Source organism: Felis catus, chromosome D4 (assembly GCF_018350175.1).
Source record: "Felis catus isolate Fca126 chromosome D4, F.catus_Fca126_mat1.0, whole genome shotgun sequence".
Lineage (NCBI taxonomy): Eukaryota > Metazoa > Chordata > Mammalia > Carnivora > Felidae > Felis > Felis catus.
The window spans coordinates 54853780-54874464 of record NC_058380.1 but is presented as its reverse complement, the minus strand read 5'-3'; the positions used below and the strand labels follow the sequence as shown (position 1 = coordinate 54874464).

General features: G+C 39.7%; 1 protein-coding gene across 3 annotated transcripts in view; it reads left to right on the top strand.

Moving 5' to 3' along the window:
• The window catches only part of DDX58 (DExD/H-box helicase 58), a 38382-nt gene that overhangs the window by 12441 nt on the left and 5256 nt on the right, over positions 1 to 20685 (top strand). For 2 of the 3 annotated variants that reach the window (XM_006939199.5, XM_019816078.3), the window contains 12 exons: positions 524 to 646; positions 1738 to 1839; positions 2263 to 2416; positions 2952 to 3210; positions 5201 to 5363; positions 7076 to 7195; positions 10765 to 10922; positions 11913 to 12048; positions 12768 to 12916; positions 15076 to 15166; positions 17941 to 18111; positions 19336 to 19487. In XM_006939199.5, coding sequence (XP_006939261.1) covers positions 524 to 646; positions 1738 to 1839; positions 2263 to 2416; positions 2952 to 3210; positions 5201 to 5363; positions 7076 to 7195; positions 10765 to 10922; positions 11913 to 12048; positions 12768 to 12916; positions 15076 to 15166; positions 17941 to 18111; positions 19336 to 19487 — 1778 coding nt within the window. The remainder of the gene's footprint in view (positions 1 to 523; positions 647 to 1737; positions 1840 to 2262; positions 2417 to 2951; positions 3211 to 5200; positions 5364 to 7075; positions 7196 to 10764; positions 10923 to 11912; positions 12049 to 12767; positions 12917 to 15075; positions 15167 to 17940; positions 18112 to 19335; positions 19488 to 20685) is intronic. The other variant, XM_006939200.5, reaches the window with a different exon arrangement.

The window sequence follows — 20685 nt, the reverse complement described above, 5'->3', positions numbered from 1 at the left end:
CTAACATCTTCTCAGAGCATTGTTTCAAAGTCTGAGTTTTCTAAACCATGTGAGTGTCTGGTCTTCGCTTTTCCTAGGTTTCTTTAAATCACAAGTTGTTCTGGAAAATGTCTATATAAATACACATCTGATTTCTTGGGTAGGTCAAGAATGGAAGACATAAATACTTGCTAATGTGGCTTCTGTAGTGTGCATGAGAATCTTCTGGGGATTTTGTTAAAGTGCACATTCTGATGTAGTAGGGACTCGAGAGCCTGCATTCCTAACAAGCTCTGGAAGTTGCTGGCCCATGTTCTACACTTTGAATAATAAAGTCCTAAATGACATTGGAGTTCAAACTCCAAATTGAGACATCAAACTCAGAAAGATTCTTTTAATTGTTTTAGAAGGTGAAGCAAGTGGTTGTGCAAAATCTTAGCAGAAGTTGAAAATTTTACTATTATGACCTCTTTGTAGGACTTGTGCTGTCAAGACAATAATCAGATCAGATGAAGATTCTGAGGTGTTTTTTGGTCTCATACAGGTGCAAAGAATATTGACGTGAAAGTTCTTGAGGATGATGAAATGGAAACTTCTGACATACAGATTTTCTACAAGGAAGAATCTGAATGCCAGAATCTTAGTCAGAATTCATGTCCATCTTCAGGTACCCAGCATTGTTCTTTTCCATAATGGTGTTCTTTAGGTATTTTGTGTAGGGACATGTCTTCCAGTGCCAAAAGCTATAGTCTTTTTTTTTTTTTAATTTTCATTTTTGGGAGAGTGCAAGATGGGGAGGGGCAGAGAGAGGGGGACAGAGGATCCGAAGCCGGCTCTGCACTGACAGCAGTGAGCCTGATGTGGGGCTCGAACTCACAAACTGGGAGATCATGACCTGAAGTGAAGTTGGACGCTTAACCGACTGAACCACCCAGGCACCCCAGGGAAGAAATTCTGATTAATATTGAGTAGTGTTAGAAGAAAAGTGTGATTTGGGGCTAATGCTACTGTAAGAAGAAAATTTACAGATTACTTTTGCAACCAAGTGATACCAGTTTTTTTTTTGTCATTTCTGAATAAAATCAACAAATGTAAGTTGCTTTAAATTTTTCTGATATGTAAAGGTCCTTAGCCTTTAAAAATTTTCATTTTCTTTAAAATAGGTTGGAGTCAATAAATAATTTCTAAGATCTTTTCTGGCAGTAACATTCTATATGCTTATCTGTTAGTGAGAAAAAGCCTCTGGTTATTCCTTGGAACTTCTGGTTCTGTTGAGAGAAGATACTATGTGAAAGCCTGCAGAATAATAAAGCATGATTGCTCATCAATATGAAATTGCTTTGGGAATTCAATGTTTACAGTTTGTTGCTTTTCAGAGACCTTGGAGGGATTTGTTGTTTTGTTCCATATAGCATTTCCTTTAACCAGTGGCCATCTGCTTGCTCTGAATTAGGCCATTCTTGCTTTAGTTTTCTCCTTACTAGATTTTGAGATTGTTTAAGAAAGAAATCTTTGTGGCTTTAAAGAAAAAAACAAAACAAAACTCTCGCCATTGGCACTTTGTCATTGATAGAGGATTCTGTACTTCACATCAATGGAGAAGCTAGAATGGTTAGGAAGAGGCAAGGATTCTAAATTTTCTCAAATGAGGCCCTTCTTGCTAAAGTCATAATTCCTGTCTATTTGATGATAGATAGCTATTTCTTTGATTCCTCAGAGCAGTAACTATTTGGAAATTTTGTTCCTTTTGTGTTACAGAAGTCTCTCATATTTACACCCCAGTGAAGCCAAGAAATTACCAACTAGAGCTTGCTTTGCCTGCTAAGGAAGGAAAAAACACAATAATATGTGCTCCTACTGGTAAGTTGATTGCCACTGCTTACGTGGTTTGTTTCTGTGTTTGCTTCCTTTTTTTTTTTTTTTTCTTTTATTGACTACTGGGACAAAATGGGCAAGTGTCAGTATTTTCCTTGCTCCATATGTCTTTTGAGAAGACTGTCCCAGTAATAGAGTCTCCAGGTATTTTAAGGAACTTGAGGAAAAAAAAAAAAATGCCCCCCTTTTTAGTTTGCTTTATGCCTTGACTGTTTATTTGCATGTTACCTAGGAAGTAACTTGATATTTTCATGTCCTGGTGTAAATTCTGCTGCAGTTAACCCATCCACATTCTCAGTTTACCAATCAGTGCAGTGGTTTGAGGGGAGCCAACAGTAATTACCTTTCTACAGAAATATTTTAGTATACTATTAGTTACACATTTTCTTTTTCTTTTTATGTTAAAAGGTTGTGGAAAAACCTTTGTTTCACTTCTTATATGTGAGCATCATCTTAAAAATTTTCCGCAAGGACAAAAGGGGAAGGTTGTCTTTTTTGCTGTTCAACTCCCAGTGTATGAACAGCAGAAATCTGTGTTCTCAAACTATTTTGAAAGACTTGGGTAGGTATAACAGTTGGTCTTGTTTCTCTCCTCTAGTTTCATGTAACTGGTGTGTTTTTAGCTTTGTTTAGTTTTTGGAAAGCCATGATTCAAAAATCGATAGTAGATTGAGCCTTTATATAATCTATATACAATTAATTTTTCATGGATTCAAGTCTATTTTGTTAGGTACACTTGAAATCCTAAACTCCTTTGGCTAGCTCTTACAGAGTGAGTAAATGACCTGAGATAAATTTTACATTTAAATGGCACATTTAATTTTTTAATGATTTCATAGCTCATTTAACATTACTCTTTAAGTAGTATTTTCTTTCTTAATGACTTGAAAGAATTAATACATGCTAGCAACAATTATAACTAGCTTGCATTTGTTGATCATTTACTATGTGTAAGGCTCTGTGCTAAGCACTTGTCTCCAGATTCCTTTCGGAGTTAGGAGAGCTTAATCAGTTGATGCTCTGATCTAGTGTTTTATATCTTTGTGGTTCCTCATTCACATTGTGGTTGGTAATTGGGAATTTCTGTCATTTCCCAGGTACAAAGTTGCAGGTGTTTCTGGAGCAACATCTGAGAATGTCTCAGTGAAACAGATTGTTGAGAACAATGACATCATAATTTTAACTCCACAGATTCTTGTGAATAGTCTTAAAAATGGGACTATTCCATCACTCTCTGTCTTTACTTTGATGATATTTGATGAATGTCACAATACTGGTAAACACCATCCTTATAATATGATCATGTTTAATTATCTAGATCAGAAACTTGGAGGATCTTCAGACCCACTGCCTCAGGTATCTCCAGATTCAGATGGATTCCTCAGAAGAGCTATAACCTTGCTAAATCCTATTTACTTACTCTTATGACCAAATTAAGGATGTTCTTTTCAGGTGCTAAGTCCAGATTGTATAGCCTATTGATTAATTTTGATTGATTGATTCATTTATTCACTTAACAAACATGCCTCAGGCACAGCCCCCCCTCCCCTCCCCCCCCCCCCCCCCGCCCGGTGTTATCCATTGTGCTAGGCACTGGGGATACAAATATAAAAAGACAGTCCTTGCTCTCAAACAGTTTAATTTCATGGGGAGCCAAACATGTAAAAATTATGTCATAATGTATGGTGATGGCACACTATGGAGATGGGTACAAGCTGTAGTCAGAACAGAAGTGAAAACTCATGTGCTGTGAAAGTAAGGCAACACCCAATAGAAGTTAGGCAAAAGCTAACAAGAAGGTACAAATTAGATAGCTTGATGGTCTTCAGGAAAGTCTGCTGTGTGTCCAAAGGCACAGAGGTATGAGAGAGCATGGTATGCCTGAGAGTCGAGAATTGTGAAGCTCTTCAATATTGTTTTGAGTATAGAATGTGAAGTAGTAAATAGCAGGAGGTGAGGAAGAATGGGGATAGAGGGAATGATTGATAGAACAGGATGTCAGGGGAGACCAGAGGGTATGGGGTAAGTTGGCAGATATATGCATTAGTCCAGGAGACTAGATGGGACACCATTTTTGGTGTCATCAGAGGTGAGGGTGTGAAAGGAGTCAAGACAGAGTAGTTCATAGATGGGGACAGGAAAGGTGGGGAATCCCTGGCATTTAATCTCTCTTTTCTCTTAAATGTAGGAGAGGCAGAGAGATTATTTGCTGGGAATAATCAAGATGGGAATGGAGGAGGGAGCTTGGGGTGCATGGAAAGGATTTGAAACGGGAATTGCTTGGTTACACTGGGGATCCAGATGAGGTTGGAAACCATGAATTTATAGCATGGTATACTAGTGTCACATCATATAAAGTTCTCTAGCCCTAATAACTACCTCTTTAGGAAGCACAGGTTAAAAGAAATTCAGCATGTACCCATAGACAAAATTCAGTAGCAATCACATTTTTTAAAATTTATTGTTTAATGTTTATTCATTTTGAGAGAGAGACCAGGGGAGGGGGTCGAGAGAGAGGGGGAGAGAGAGAGAGAGAGAGTGAGAGACAGACAGACAGACAGACATAGAATCCGAAGCAGGCTCCAGGCTCTGAGCTGTCAGCACAGAGCCCGATGCGGGGCTTGAACTCAACAGCAGTGAGATCATGACCTGAACCACAGTCAGATACCCAACCGACTGAGCCATCTAGGTGCCCCCAGCAATCACATTTCTTAAAGCTTCTTCTAGAAAAAAATTGGTGGTTCACTAGATTTCTTGCTAATGAGTCAGTTATTCAGTATTTACTGAGTGGCTATTCAAGTAGAACTTAAATTGTTAGGTGACCATTAAGCTAAATTTTTTATAAATCTTGTTACTGAATTCACACAACTACCATTTTAAATAGCTGTTGTTTCCCAACTTTTAGAGACAGCTGACATGTGTCCCTGCATTGTTCAGGGACATGCAGCCAGTGTGACATGGTTGAGTTTAGAATGGAGTTGTGTCTGATTTCAGTCCCTTTCCTTTCAGTATGTTGTTCTACACATTATGGGGGACACAAGAGTAGAGAAGAGAAGTCCTTCCTTGAAAGGGTTTCCACTCTTGGTTTCTTTGCTGATTCATGTTCATCGGATGAGTTCCGACTTTTGCATTTATTCAGTGCTTTGCCTAATGGGGACCTTTCCATTTGCAATGTCATGGAAAATATCAGAAAAAATAAATACTGTTCTTGCTCTTTATGGGAAATTAGTAAAAACAAAACAAAACAAAAAATAAAACCTGACTTTAACAGGAAAGAGTTGTATGCAGGATTGTGGAAATGGCATGTAGTTTCCCAGGCATCTGATGATTCCAATGCTCCTCACAGGTCATTGGGCTGACTGCCTCGGTTGGCATTGGGGATGCCAAAAGCACAGCAGAAGCCGTGGAATATATCTGCAGACTGTGTGCTTCTCTTGACACATCAGTGATAGCAACAGTCAAAGACAACTTGGAGGAACTGGAAGAAATTGTTTATAAGCCCCAAAAGTGTAAGTGGAATCCCATAGCTTGCCTTTTAGGACTTTGTTACCCTCTGTGTTTCCTAGTTCAGAGCCATTCGGATGAATACTGAGTTTTTACCTTTTCCATTTAGTGGAAAATATTTAACCCCAAACTTGGGAAATAATTACATTTCACAGCTGTCTCCTTAGCTGAGCTGTATTCCAGGCAGTGGACAAACCTCAGGAGGGGACTGTCCTAAAACAAACATTCTTACTCTTCAGTTTGATAAAATTCTTTTTTTTTGGTTTTGTGTTTTTGATAAAGTTCTTATAAAGATACTAACAATGAGCCGTGATGAGAAAAATCACAGCATGTAGGGGTGCCTGGGTGGCTCAGTTGGTTAAGCATCCAACTTCAGCTCAGGTCATGATCTCACAGTCTGTGAGTTCGAGCCCCGCATCAGGCTCTGTGCTGACAGCTCAGAGCCTGGAGCTTGCTTTGGATTCTGTGTCTCCCTCTCTCTCTGCCCCTCCCCCATTCACGCTCTGTCTCTATCAAAAAATGAATAAACGTTAAAAAAATTTTTTGTTTTAAAAATTAAAATCACAGCATGTAAATGGCTAAGAGCTGGGCTCAGCCCTTCCCTGTGTTGCATGCCTGAGGAGGAGACTGTGTGGTCATTCATTATTTGAGTATGGATCTAATGATTTGGGTTGAAAGGAAATTAATCTGAATTCATTGTATTTTTCCTCAGATCAGTATGATTTTTTAAAAAAGATTTGAGTAGCAAATGTTTATTAAATTACAATGCTATACTGACCCAACAAGGAAGAGAGGAAGAGGAGACATATATACATTTCTCTTTGCTTTGGGGATAGTGTATGACTGTATAAGGCAGAACAAACAGACATGAGATAGCCAGAGAGGGGCAGTTAAGTTCCCTTCTGGGAGCTGCCTGTAAGGATTTTAGGGAAGGCACCTAATCTAAACTTTTTAGTATCAAGTACAAATTTCTTTAAAATCCAGTCCCCCTGCCCTCTGTGCTTCATCTCCTCCCCCTCCCATAAGCCCAACCTTGTCACATTCCTCTGGGCTCCTCAAGTGCATCGTGTGCTTTCTCCTTTCCTCTTCCCCTATTTACCCCACAACACTTCCTTCTCTGGAAGGATTAGAGATTCTTTTTCTTGTTCTCCATGATACCTTGCACATAGTTATTGTTATAGCACTTTACTGTGGTTATTTGGCTACACATATTTCTCCCCTAAGAACACAGACCTCTCTGGACCACAGAGTGTGTTCCTTTCAACTGTTTATCACCAGAACATGGCATATGGTAGGCAGGGAATAAGTTTCTGCTGAAACAATGCAATAATGAATTTTAGGAACAATGTGAACACTTGTGAGGGCTGGGTGGGAAAGGAGAAGATCAAAGAAGAGAGACTGAAAAAGTGTTGTATTTGCAGAGATAAGATTGATACCAGCCTTGTCAAAGTAGAGTTGAGTAATAAGAAAACCAGAGTGAGAAGTCGGATTAGACCCAGACCATGAAAAATGAAGATGTTAGAATCTGTGCATTAAGCATTAGGGAGCTATTGCAAGGTTTCTGAAGATTTGATATATCATTTAGACTACCTGTCTGTGAGCTTGGGGCCTTAGGTCTTACAGAAGAAGTAACAGGCAGAGAAAGGTGTGCAGATGCCTACTTTGAAGTATGATGTGTTCTTCCTGAAAAATACTCACTTTACTCTGATGGCTCTAGTTTTCAGGAAAGTGGAATCACGGACCACTGACAGATTTAAATGCATCATCTCTCAGCTGATGAGGGAAACAGAGAGTCTGGCAAAGAGTATCTTTGACGAAATTGGTACCATAACTCTCGGTGAGATAAATCTCATTTTGCATTCTCTCCACTTAGGAATAGCCATATTATTCCTTAGTGTCTTTTTGCATTCTCTTCAGTTCAGACAGTGTCAAGACTATATCAAGAGGTTAGCCTTCTTGATTATAGGTTATTGAGGAACCTTAAAATTCCTTCTTTAGTCTCGTTTTTTTTTTTAATCCAAAGTAAATCTGTGTTGACATACATACCTGAAAAATACCATATTTCAATCAATTCATGACTTTCTTAATCTCCGCAATTAGCTTTCTGTTCTTCCTACTTATATGAAAATATAAATTCCCTATTTATATGAAACCACCATTTCCCTGATGGATCAGATTGAAGCAGGAGGTGACCTTTGATTCTTTGTTCTTCTGAGACTTTCTCACGAAGTCACCCAAGTTCTCTTCTTCTCTTTTGTTCTTTCATTCATTCACCAGATATGCATTGTGCTAGCTAATGGGAATAACAAGATTAAAGACATAGTCCCAACCTCGGGGAACTCACAGTCAAATAATGAGAATCAGATGCAGGGGGCTTCCACACAGCGGGGCAGAGGTACACACTGGGTGCCGTGGGAGCACGTTGGGAACTTTGGCCTAGAGTGGGCTGCAGGGAAAGCTCTCTGGGATGGGATGATGCCTGAGACAATCTTGAAGCTTGAGGCCAAGTTAAGAAAGAGACAAGTGAGATTGAAAAGGTGTCAGGCATTGAAGGAAGGGAATGTTTTAGGAACGGCAAGCATCTCATGGTACTCGTAATACATGAGTAGTAGAAAGGAGTGAGTAGAGAGAGGCAGGGGCCAGACAGGGAAAGACTTGGTAGGACTGAGTTTGACTTTCTCCTAAAAGCAGTGCAAAGCACCTGAAGATTTTAAACTGATGGGTGAGGTGATAAGGATACCAGTGAACAAAGAGGGCCAAACAGAGGCAGTCAAGACAGGTTGGTAGAGGGAGGAGGCTTGTGCAGAGCCCTGTAAACAGGAAGTATTCAGATTTCATGGCCAGCTGGCTTCGGATGGGAGTTGGGGTGACTTCCACTGGGCTTCTGGCTTGTGCACTTGTAGGTACACCGGTGGGTAGTGCTGCTTCCACCACTAGGAGCAGCTCTGGAGATGCTGAATTTGTGAGTTCACCTTTTTCACACTTACTTTACTTTTTTTTCTCTTCTCTTTTTCTTTCACAGCTTGCTTTAGGACTTAATCTCACAGCTGGCTGGCTGGCTTACCCACCCCTACTCATTTCTCCATTCAACCCGCCATTACCTGGTTGGTCTTTCTGAAATATCAGTTTGATTGTGTCAGTATCCTGCTTGAATCTCTCTGCCTTACAAGCAAAGCCCTCTAAGTCTCTGACCTGCCAGTCTGATCCCTGCCTGCACACTCTGGTTCTACTTATCTTTCCAGTTTTATCTGCCACTCCTTCCATACTTGAATCCTTTGATTTAGCAGTTCCTTGAACATGCTCATTCACTCATCATTCACCTGGTCCTAGGCCATATGCCAAGTGATGGGAATATAGCATGGACCCTGAGATACAGCTCCTGCCCTTGTGGTATTTCCAGTGTAATGTGTAAGGCCAAAATTAGATAAGTAATAATAAAACAACAGGATAGGGGTAGGTGGGTGGTGGTGGTAAGGTGTGTTTCAGGCAGAGGAAACAGTGTGTGCAACAGCCAGGAAAGTGGAGCAAGTATGTGGATTTCCATTAGTCTTGTCAACTGCTGGAGATAAGAATCAGAAACAGGCAGGGGTGCCTGGGTGGCTCAGTCAGTTAAGTGTCTGACCTCAGCTCAGCTCAGCTCATGGTCTCACAGTTTGTGAGTTCGAGTCCTGTGTCAGGTTCTGTGCTGACAGCTCAGAGCCTGAGGCCTGCTTCAGATTCTGTCTCCCTCTGTCTCTGCCCCTCCCCTGCTTACACACTGTCTATCTCAAAAATAAATAAATATTTTTAAAAATTACAAAAAAAAAAAAAAGAATTAGAAGTAGTCAGAGACTAGATCACAGAGGATCCTGGGAGCCGGGTAGGATCTGGCCAGAGGAATCCACTAAAGGCTTTTAAGCAGTGGGGTAGTGCAGTGTCTCTTCTGCAGTTTTGCGAACCCACTCTAGCTGCTGAGTGGGCAGTGGATTGGAGGGAACAAAGCAAGAAGTAGGGAGATGAGTTAAGAGGCTGTCACATTATCCAGGAACATTATGATGTGATTAAACTGGGGAAGTAGCAGAAGGGCAGAGAGACATGAATTTCTACCTTCTTATTCCTCCCACCTCTAATTCTCTACCTCCACCTTTTCCCCAGTCCATATCCTATCAGCAGTTCATTTCCGCATTGCTTAACTCATTTTCACACCCACCCCTGTTCAAGAAATAATTGTTAATTCATCTGGCCACCTTGTTTATAGTTGGGGCTGGGAAAGAAGCATGTCAGTGCTACTTGTCTGAGTAGCCTCCTTTGTTCCTCCTGTTAAACATGAAAGGGTGGGAGGAGAAATTTAACCCAGAAATATAGCTCTTGCCTGTGAGTTTTATTATACTGTGCTCTTAACAGGGAGACCTGGAGATTCAATCCCAGAGTAACTTACAGACTGAGCTGCTTGAGATCAGGCTTTGGTCTTCTACATCCTTTTACCCCCAGGACCCTGCACAGAGCCTGGACCACAGCATATGCTCAATGTTTAGACCAAGCAACTGAGATGAGGCATAGCTTAGGAGATGCACACATACAGAAGCATCCATGACAAGCTCTTTGCTCAGCCCTGTGAGTGATGCTGTGGAGATCAGATGACTTCAGTTTACAGCAAGGCAGAATAGACTGTGTTGAGTTCTTTCTCTCCTGCTTTTAAATATCCTCCTGATGAAGCTCATGAGACCTGTTATTTTTATTCACTGCTTCATTTTTAAAAGCAAAGTTAGATATCTTCATGTCCATTGTTTTACTTCTGGGCTGCTTTGGTTGTTAGCTCACAAACCTGGTAAGATTTGGGTATCAGACACACCTGGATTTGCATTCCTGCACTCCCCCATGTACTAGCTGTGTCACTTTGGATAAACTACTTTGCTTTTCTGAGCTTTGGTTTCCTCACCTGTAAAATGTAACCTCTACCTTACAGATTTGTGAAAATGAAATAAGGAGTACTTTGATTTCTTGGTGCAGAGAGTATTCAGTAAGCAATCATATGCAAACACAGATATACTGCTGCTGAAAACTATTTCAGGAGGAATATTCTGTTTACAGAGAGTAAGGAAAAAATTAGGTGGGGGGCACCTGGGTGGCTCAGTTGGTTAAGTGTCCAACTTTGGCTCAGGTCATAATCTCGCGGTTCGTGAGTTCAAGCCCTGTGTAGGGCTCTGTGCTGACAGCTCGTAGCCTGGAGCCTGCTTCAGATTCTGTGTGTCCCTCACTCTCTGCGCCTCCCCTACTCATGCTCTCTCTCTCTCTCAAAAATAAACAAACATTTAAAAAAACTTAAAATACATTTTTAATAAAAAAAAGAAAATTAGAGGGTGAGGCATGCTTAGAACTTTAAATGACTGATCATATGGCATAATGAAAACCTTTTTCTTCTTCCAGAAGGTATATCTCAAATTCGAAATAGGGAATTTGGAACGCAGAAATATGAACAATGGATTGTTACTGTTCAGAAAGCATGCACGGTGTTTCAGTTGCCTGACAAAGATGAAGAGAGCAGGATTTGTAAAGCACTGTTTTTGTACACTTCCCATTTGCGGGTATGTGACTCCTTTCCAGAAGTGTATTTTAGTTTTAGCACCTAACTGGGAGCTTTGCTCTGGTAGCTGAGAGAACATCAACTTTTCACCCTGTTTCACGAGCTCGCTTAGGAACTTTCCAAAAGGTTCCTATGAAGCAAACTTTAAAGTTACCCTATTTAGCATCTTCTCTGCCTGCTGAAACTTAATACTAGTAGAAACAGGAGGGAAACAAAGGCTGGGATTCTATGCCATGCCTCTAGCATTGCTATGATTGAAATGATTGAAAGAAATTGGGGGATGATGACCATTATTGTAGATATGTGATTGGTGACAGTCATCTTGAAAGTTCATTAGGTGACTCCTGCTACCTTATCTTGAGCATATGTTTTCTTACCTTTGGCAAAGCCACAGGCTCAGAAATCCAGAGTCTTTGGTTGCTTACTGGTTAACCAAGAAGTTGAGAAACAACCATCACCTCTGCTCATCATGCCATTGAAAGTATTTAAAAATGCACTCAGTCTGTATGCATTTTTGGAATTTAATGAATTTAGTTGAATATTTGGTGTAGGTGGTCAGCACCATCATTTTGAACAGGTGCAGTTGCAATTCAGTGATGGCTTTGGATGTATGAAGAGATTAAGTTGCATGTCTGAATCATGAGGCAAGTTGATGTGGAAATTGATTTGCTCTTGTTCTTGTTCTTTAATCTTTGACATGGATTTTTCTTGTAATTTCCTCTTTCTCTTCCAAGGTGGAATTCTAAATTCCAAATGATCCTGATTAATGTATGATTCTAGCTAATTCAGATTTTTAAAACAATATTTGGTTCAAAGGTTTTATTGCAGTTCCATTGGAGCCATTCATCTTAAAAAACTAAGTTGGAATAGATTTGAGAAAAGTTTATTTTGCCCCTCCCCTACTCACGCTAAGTACAGCTAATTGAATTTTAGTGCAGTGAATGCATTAGGCATTGGAGACACACTGAAACCCAGTTTTCATTTTCAACAGAAATATAATGATGCCCTCATTATCAATGAGCATGCGCGAATGAAAGATGCTCTGGATTACTTGAAAGACTTCTTCACCAACGTCCGAGCGGCAGGATTTGATGAGATTGAGCAAGATCTCACTCGGAGATTCGAAGGTGGGTGGTGTTTCTAGAGGAGGAAGCCGTTGGAACCTGGTGACTCCAGTGGCAGCATACTTACATTGCGTTATATTTAGTGTGCAGTGATGCTCAGGGAGTTGTCCCGGGCTCAAGAAGATCTTATGTAGATAGGACTATGAATCATCAGTGAAATCTGGTACTTAAGGAAAAAAATCCGTTGCTTAACATTATTTCTTCTTGTTAAGAAGTAGGATTTGCGAAGTATACATCCCATAGAAATTATAATAGGTAGTAGCATTTTTTTTGGTTTAAGTTTTAGTAATTTTACAAAGGTTTAAAAATAAAAAAAAGTGTTCAGTGGTAATCAGCATACTATAATTTATATGTACTTCTATACAGAAGAAAACCAAAATCGCCCATAATCGCACTGCTCTCATATTTAGAAAAATATAGGAAAATTTTAAATGAAAAGTAAGTCCTTCTTCTTCTCTCTTATTTTGGCTTGTAGGAAAGTATTTAGTATACATATGTGTAGCTCAGTGGTGTGCTGCTAAACATTGGGGAACCAGCTCTCTGGGGCAAAAATAAATATGCATTTATTGCTACATTTAATGTTACATTAAAGCAGTGGTTATTGCTCTTAAAATTCTGGTCAAGGATTGAGAGATTAACTACTTGAACTCTAGCTAATGGTCACAGTGTGTTCTAAATTTCTAGAATTTGTAAGCCATTTATAGAATGTTCCCCTTTTGCAGAAAAGCTGCAGAAACTGGAAAGCGTTTCTATGGATCCCAGCAATGAGAACCCAAAACTCAAAGATCTCTGCTTCATCTTGCAAGAGGAGTACCACTTAAACCCAGAGAGTAGAACCATCCTCTTTGTGAAAACCAGAGCACTTGTGGATGTAAGCTTCTTTCTTCTTGTGGATTACACATCGACCTAGCACCGTTTTATTGAAAAGATTGTCCTTTCCTCACTGCTCCGTAATCAGGCACCTGTATATGTGTGGGCTGTTTCTGGGCTATTCTGTTCTGATTATCTCTTTGTTTATCCTTATATTAATACCTCACTGTTTTGATCAATAGTTTCTAGTAAGTCTTGGTACCTGTAGAGCAAGGACTTCATATTTTTTAAAAATTTTTGGTCAATTTAAAAAATCATAACCATTCTCTGGGCACGTAGTGGTGTCTTCCTAGAGTAAATGTTCATTTTACTATATTTGCATCTCAACTAATGCAGTTGGACATTTCTCCATAAACTGATTACACGCCCATATATCTTCTTTGGTGAAGTGTCTCTGCACATCTTTTGCCCATTTTAAAATAGGATCTGATTGGGTTGTTAACATATTATTGTTGAGTCAAAGTTTTTAAAGTTTATTCTGACAAAAAAGTCCTCTGTGAGAAATGTGATTTGTATATATTTTCTTCTGGTCTTTTAATTCTCTTAACAGTATCTTTTATAGATTGAAACTTTTAACTTTTTACAAAGCCTAGTTTACCAATTTTTTCTTTTTGTGGCTTGTGCTTTTGGTATTGTACATAAGAACTCTTTGTTTACCCAAGATCACAAAGATTTTCTTTGTTATCTTCTCGAAGGTTTATAGTTCTGCATTTTACATTTAGGTCTACAATCTATTTTGAGTTATGGGTTGAGATGCTTTTTTTCTTTTTTTATGTGGATAGCTAATTATTGCAGCTCTATATGTTGAAAAGACCGTCCTTTTTCCATTGAATTGCCTTTGTAACTTAAAAAAATCAGTTGACTGTATTTATATAGGTCTTTTCTGGATTCTTGATTCTGTTCCATTCATCTATATCCATCTATCCTTTAACCCATCCCATACTGTCTTGATTAGCTTTATATAGTGTGAGTCCTCCAACTTTTTTCCTTTTTTTGAAATTGTTTTAGCTATCTTCCTTTGCTTTTCCATTTATATTTTAGAGTAAGCTCATTCACATGTATGAAAAAATCTGCTGGAATTTTGAATGGAATTGCATTGAATCAACAGATAAAATTGGGGAGAAGTAACATCTTAAAAATATGGAGTCTTCGAATCCATGACCATATTATCTCTCTTTCTTCGTTTATATAGGGCTTCTGTATTAGTATCTGTATTACTGCTGATAAAAAATTACCTTAAAACTTAGTGACTGGTAGTAACAAACATCTATTATCTTATAATACCTATGGATCAGGAGTATAGAAACCACTCAACTGGATGTTTCCGGCTCAGGCTCTCCCAAGGCTGTAGTCATCTTAAGGCTTTACTTGAGAGGTTCAACTTCCAACCTTAGCCTACATGGCTACCAGCGGGCCTCAGAATCTGTGCTTCTGAGCTCACTCATGTGGGCCTTTCCACAGGGTTGCCTCCGAGAATGACAGCAGGCCTCCTCTAGAGTGAGTGATCGGAGAGAGACTGAGAGAGTGAGCCTAATGTGGAAGTCATAGTCATTTTATAAGATCAACTTGGAAGTGATCATGTCTGCCATGTTTTTATTCATTAGAAGCACGTCAGTGAGTTCAGTTCATACTCAAGGGGATTACACAAGGATCTGAAGACCAGGGCCAGAGATCATTGGGAACCATCTGACGGGCTACCTACCACATCTTTGGTTTCTTTTATCACTGTTTCATTGTTTTCACATATAGATTCTGCACGTGTTTTGTTAGACTTATACCTAAGTGTCAGTTTTTTAATGCTGTTGTATTGTACTTAGTTGCTTGTTGCTGGTGAACAGAAATACAACTGACTTCTGTATATTGATCTTATGTCCTGAGATCTTGGTAAATTCACTATTAGTTCTACACATTCACTATTCTGAGCATTGCTTTTCTTCATTTAAAAAATATCTTAGAGATTAAACTGTGTCAGATCGCAAAGGTCTTAACCACTACAGTTAATTATTGCATAGAATTCAGTGCCAAAAAGCATTTATTCTCAGGTTTGTCAGAAAACTGTTCACTAACTTAAAGGTTTTTTTTTTTCTTCTTGCAGTATTTCAGTATTAATACAGACTTTATACAAATAGTGTCCAACTGATAATTGCTTTTGATTTTCAGGCTTTGAAGAAATGGATTGAAGAAAATTCTGAACTCAGCTTTCTAAAACCTGGCATATTGACTGGACGGGGCAAAACAAATCAGAACACAGGTACTTATATATAATGAATTAGAGTTAGTATACTATATATATAAGAATATTTATAATATATTCAAATTCTTTTCTAATACTTATATCAGTCTGGAGAAGTAAAACCAGTAGGAGGTTGTACACACATATATACATATATGTGTTGTTTAGGTGTGAAAAACATACATTCATAGGCATTTGGGAGTTAGCATACATAGTTGGACTGGCAAAGGAAGTCTGAAATCCATAGAGCAGGTGGTCAGGAGCAGGCCTGACCTCCACAGGCATGAACTGTTTTGAGTCTCTGAGCTCAGGGATTAATGGCGAAGTCCTCTTTCAAAGGGCTGCTTGTGGGTCAGGCCAACCAAGGATGAAACGTCTTTCACAACTTAAATGTCAAGTGATTAGGAACTTTTTTTTTTTTTTAATGTTTATTTATTTTTTGAGAGAGAGAGAGAGCAAGAGCAGGGGAGGAGCAGAGAAAGAAGGAGACACAGAATCCGAAGCAGGCTCCAGGCTTGGAGCTGTCAGCACAGAGCCCGATGCAGGGCTCTAACTCACGAACTGTGAGATCATGACCTGAGCCAAAGTCAGACACTTGACCGACTGAGCCACCCAGGCACCCCTGATTAGGGACTTTAATTACATCTGCAAATTCTCCTTACAAAAACACCTAGATCTGTTACTAGGTACTATAGTTCAGTCTAGCCAAGTTGACACATCAGAAAGCCATCACAATGCTCAAATGCCAAAAACTTGTAGACATTGCTTCTTCCCATATATCTGGTGGGAAAAACCAGTTGTTTTTTATAATATTGTTTGAGCATGTCACTCTTTTTCTCCAATTCTCAACCAGTAGATTAAGATCAGCTGGAAATAGAAATGTTCTGTTTTTATTTTATTGTTTTTTAAACTATTGATGCTTTTATGTGTATTATATATTTTACAATTAAAAAAAAAAAGGTCAGGGGCACCTGGGTAGCTCAGCCAGTTGAGCATCTGACTCTTGATTTCGGCTCAGGTTATGATCTCACATTGCGTGAGTTTGAGCCCCGAGTCGAGCTCTGTGCTGACAGCGTGGATACTGCTTGGGATTCTCTCTTCCTCTCTCTGACCCTCCCCTGCTCACTTCTTTGCTCTCTCTCAAAATAATTAAATAAACTTAAAAAAAAAAAAAAAAGAAAAAGCTCAAGCAGACAATCCTGATATCTAGCTAGGGTGGTTGAAGCATGAAAGGATGCCTCTGTTATTATCCAAGAAGATCTAGTGTGACCAGCCCCCACCTGACATTCTTGCAGCTGTGCTCCCCACCCCTCAGTGACCAGCAGGGACTGGTCTTCACTTCCTTCCTTCTGTTTAGTTTTGTTTATAATAAGCAGTCCCCATCCTGTCAGTCCTCACTCATCACTCTTGCACTTATACAAAGTTTAAACTTCATGAATCTAAAAAATAAATGGAGATTTTGAAAATTTAGCTTACCAAATGAAGTCCAACGCCAAATTATGGCACTTGGAATTTAAAGTTCTTTGCAATTTGACTCCTACATGAGTTGATTTTCAAACTTTGTTATTTCTTCACAAATAGGCACTCAGAATATTTTCTTGTTTATTCATTTATCCATCCATCATCTATCTATCCATCATCTGTCCATCCACATTTGTTTGGAAATGGTACTCTGTACCAGTCATTGTGCTTATCCAAGTGGCCTTCCCCAACCTCCTAAGACTAGTTGAGGTGTCTCTCCTTCCCATCACATAGATCCACTCTGCCTCAATTTCACTGCTCATCACATTGAATTATAGCTTCCTATTTATATTCTTCTTCTATGAGATCCTTATAGGTAAAAATGGACCTTTTAACCATTATATTTTTAGCTGAAAAACTATAATTGCTGAGTAAATGTTTGATGAAGAAATGGGTGAATGTTTTGGCCTTAAAATATATCTGCAGATTTTGGCTGCCAACTTTTATGAATTCTATTAACTCAGAGGTGGAGACCATTGAAATTCTCTTAGGGTCTCAGACTTAAATTCAGGCCTGGTTCTGCCACTAACTAGGCTGTCAGTTTATCAGACTTCCAAAGTCTTAAGGTCTTCATCTGTAAAGGGGAGTTAGAACACTTTCCACATCAACCAAAAAGGGCTTTGTGAAGTTCCAGTGAATAAGTAGTTGTGAAACTGTTTTGTCAGCTGTAAAGTCCTAGACACATTCAAAGGCATTATGATTAGTTGTTGATAATTCCCCCCCCCACACACACACACAAAATCAGTATTTGTTTTGAGATAACATGACTCTTATCTCACACAGCTAGTTAGTCCCCCAGCTAGGATTTGAACTCAGGCAGTCTTGTGGTAGAGTCCAAATTGTTAAACACCACCATTATGTCCTCTAAAACAAGGATAAGAATAGGCCCTAGTGCCTAGGGTTGTTTTGACATCATGGATATAAAGCACTTACTTTAGTATTTGACCACGTAGTAAGCATTCCATCATTAGTGGCTATTTTTCAAGGGTAAAGTTCCCTCTTTTGGTGACTTCTAAAATGCCCTTTGGGGGTGCCTGGGTGGCGCAGTCGGTTAAGCATCCGACTTCAGCCAGGTCACGATCTCGCGGTCCGTGAGTTCGAGCCCCGCGTCAGGCTCTGGGCTGATGGCTCAGAGCCTGGAGCCTGTTTCCAATTCTGTGTCTCCCTCTCTCTCTGCCCCTCCCCCGTTCATGCTCTGTCTCTCTCTGTCCCAAAAATAAATAAAAAACGTTGAAAAAATTTTTTTTAAATGCCCTTTGACTCTGATGCAGGGATGACACTCCCAGCACAGAAGTGTGCATTGGATGCATTCAGAACTAATGGAGATAAAAAGATTTTGATCGCGACCTCAGTTGCTGATGAAGGCATTGACATTGCTGAGTGCAATTTGGTCATCCTGTATGAGTATGTGGGCAATGTCATCAAAATGATCCAAACTAGAGGTAAGAAGAGTTTTGATGCCATTACTAAGTGACTGCCAGTTTGTCTGATTTGTGAGTGTGTCTGTCATTTAGAAACCTACTTTTGACCAGTCATTGTGCTTCTGGCCTTTCTCTTTTACTGACCCTTGTTTGGCACAGTGGACTTTGATATCATTGGCCCTAACAGTGACTTACTTGGTCAGGATTGGGGAGTACAATTTTGCCCACTAATATATATCCCATTTTGATTCTTGTGCACAATGAGTACTGTTTAGTTGACCTACATTGACTGACATTTATGGAAACAGAATTCCCGCTTGGACTGTATATGTATAGCCAACATGTGGACCTCTCATGGTGGTGCTTGTGGTACTGATGGATCCCTGTATTCTAGAAGAAAAACTCCATGGGATTTTTCTGTCTTACCTCAACTAGGTGATCTCCTAAGTAGCCTCTCTTCCTTTTTTCAATTTCCATAACAACACCGGCTACTTTACTTCCTGAAAAACAGCTTTGGGCATGTTACTCGACTGCGACTGACTGCGTAGGAACTTTAATAGGTCCCAATTTACATAATGTTAAAAAGGTCAAAATCCAGGACCAATTTATCTTTCCGACCTATTTCCCGTTCTTCACCTTTATTCATTATCCACTTCTGCCAGCCTGACTTCATCATTTTCTCATTGTTGCAGAAAGTGCTCATGTACTGCTACTGATAATCTTCATTTTACCTCTTAACCTCTTCCCCTGATTCCGTATCACCTGTCTCTAATTCCCCCAGCTGGCAATAGTTTTTGGAATGCACATAGTCCTTTACAGTGATCTTTCTTATAGCACTTATTATTGCCATCTATATTCTGATGACTGTGAACATATCTATTTTCCCATTTCCCTGAAGGCTTTGAGGGAGGATGTGTTATTTGTCTTAGAGTGCTTGCTCACAGTGTCATCCTGTGGGTTCATATTGGATTGTCTTCAAGGCAGTGTCTCTGATAACATGGCTTCTAATCACCCTGCACCATGGGGACCCCAAGGAAGCCAGTCTAGTGTGGGCTCTTAGTTTAAAATGTAGTTTAATATTCAGGTATATACCTGCATTGGAGCCCATGCTCTAACAGCTCACCTTTCCTGTGAAAGTGGAGTTCAGTGAACCAAAGTTGAATTTTTAGAATACCCTTTTGTTGACTTATTCTCAGATTTACCAGGGTTTTAAGTCAAAGGCACCAAATATTTGTTTTCTGACAGGCAGAGGAAGAGCGAGAGGTAGCAAGTGCTTCCTTCTGACTAGTAATGCTGTTGTAATTGAAAAAGAAAAAATAAATATATACAAAGAAAAAATGATGAATGACTCCATTTCAATGCTTCAGACATGGAATGAAGCAGTGTTTAAAGAAAAGGTAAGTCTTTTAATCTGTGTTACTCTTTCAGAATCTGACTGTAATAGAATACGAGCATAGTTGGTACTTTTAATCATATTGCTCTGAGTGTTGCATTAGAACAATAAGTTTATGCTTAAAATTTTGTCCTGCAGTAAACATCGGAGTCATTCTGATTTAAGTCTCAGTGAGATTAAAATACAAATTATTAGTGTTGATACTTGAAGTTTGGTTTTTAGTTAGAAAGGACAAACTGAGTTAGAACGACCCTTAAGTTGGGAGCTCATCTTGAGGACTACATCATAACAGGCAGAACCCTGCCCTCCCCTGTCTTTTCCTCAGGCCCCTCTCTCTGATATCTGGAGTCTTCCGAGAAGAGCTCCCAGTGCACTATGCACGTGGTAAAATGCCTGTTGTGGCTGTGGATAGTAATGTGCACTTTGGAGTGGCGTTATCTGTTCAGTTCAGCCTCTTGGTAGTAACCTTCATTTGATTGTAATTTCCTTTATAACCCAGAAGCATGGAACCAGATTGGGGAAAATCAGGAAACATATGCACTTGCACACACACATGCACGCATGTACATGCACCCCCACACTTTCCCTAGACCCCTTGTGGAGACTTTGATCCCAGAATCGCTGCCACTTATGCGATATGTGACCTCAGGCATTAACTCTGTCTCTTAAGTCATCAGTCTCCACATTCATAAAGTTAGGAAAGTAATGGTATTTAATTCACAGGGCAGTTTGGGGGATAAAATGGGGTATGTACATCACTCAGCACAGTGCCTGGTACAAAGTAAGTGCTCAAAAAATGAGAGTTGTTATGGACAGAGGCATATGGGAGGTAGACTTGACCTTCACAAAGATGAAACTTACATTTCAGTAGACTGATTCCATAGTGTCCATATTTTTTTTTTCAACGTTTTTTATTTATTTTTGGGACAGAGAGAGACAGAGCATGAACGGGGGAGGGGCAGAGAGAGAGGGAGACACAGAATCGGAAACAGGCTCCAGGCTCTGAGCCATCAGCCCAGAGCCCGACACGGGGCTCGAACCCACGGACCGCGAGATCGTGACCTGGCTGAAGTCGGACGCTTAACCGACTGCGCCACCCAGGCACCCCTTTATTTTTAAAAAGTCATAATCTCTTTTATCAAGAAAGTTTTAAGAAGTAGTGGTCTAACACTTATTTTAGGTCATAAAATCTTAACTTTGTC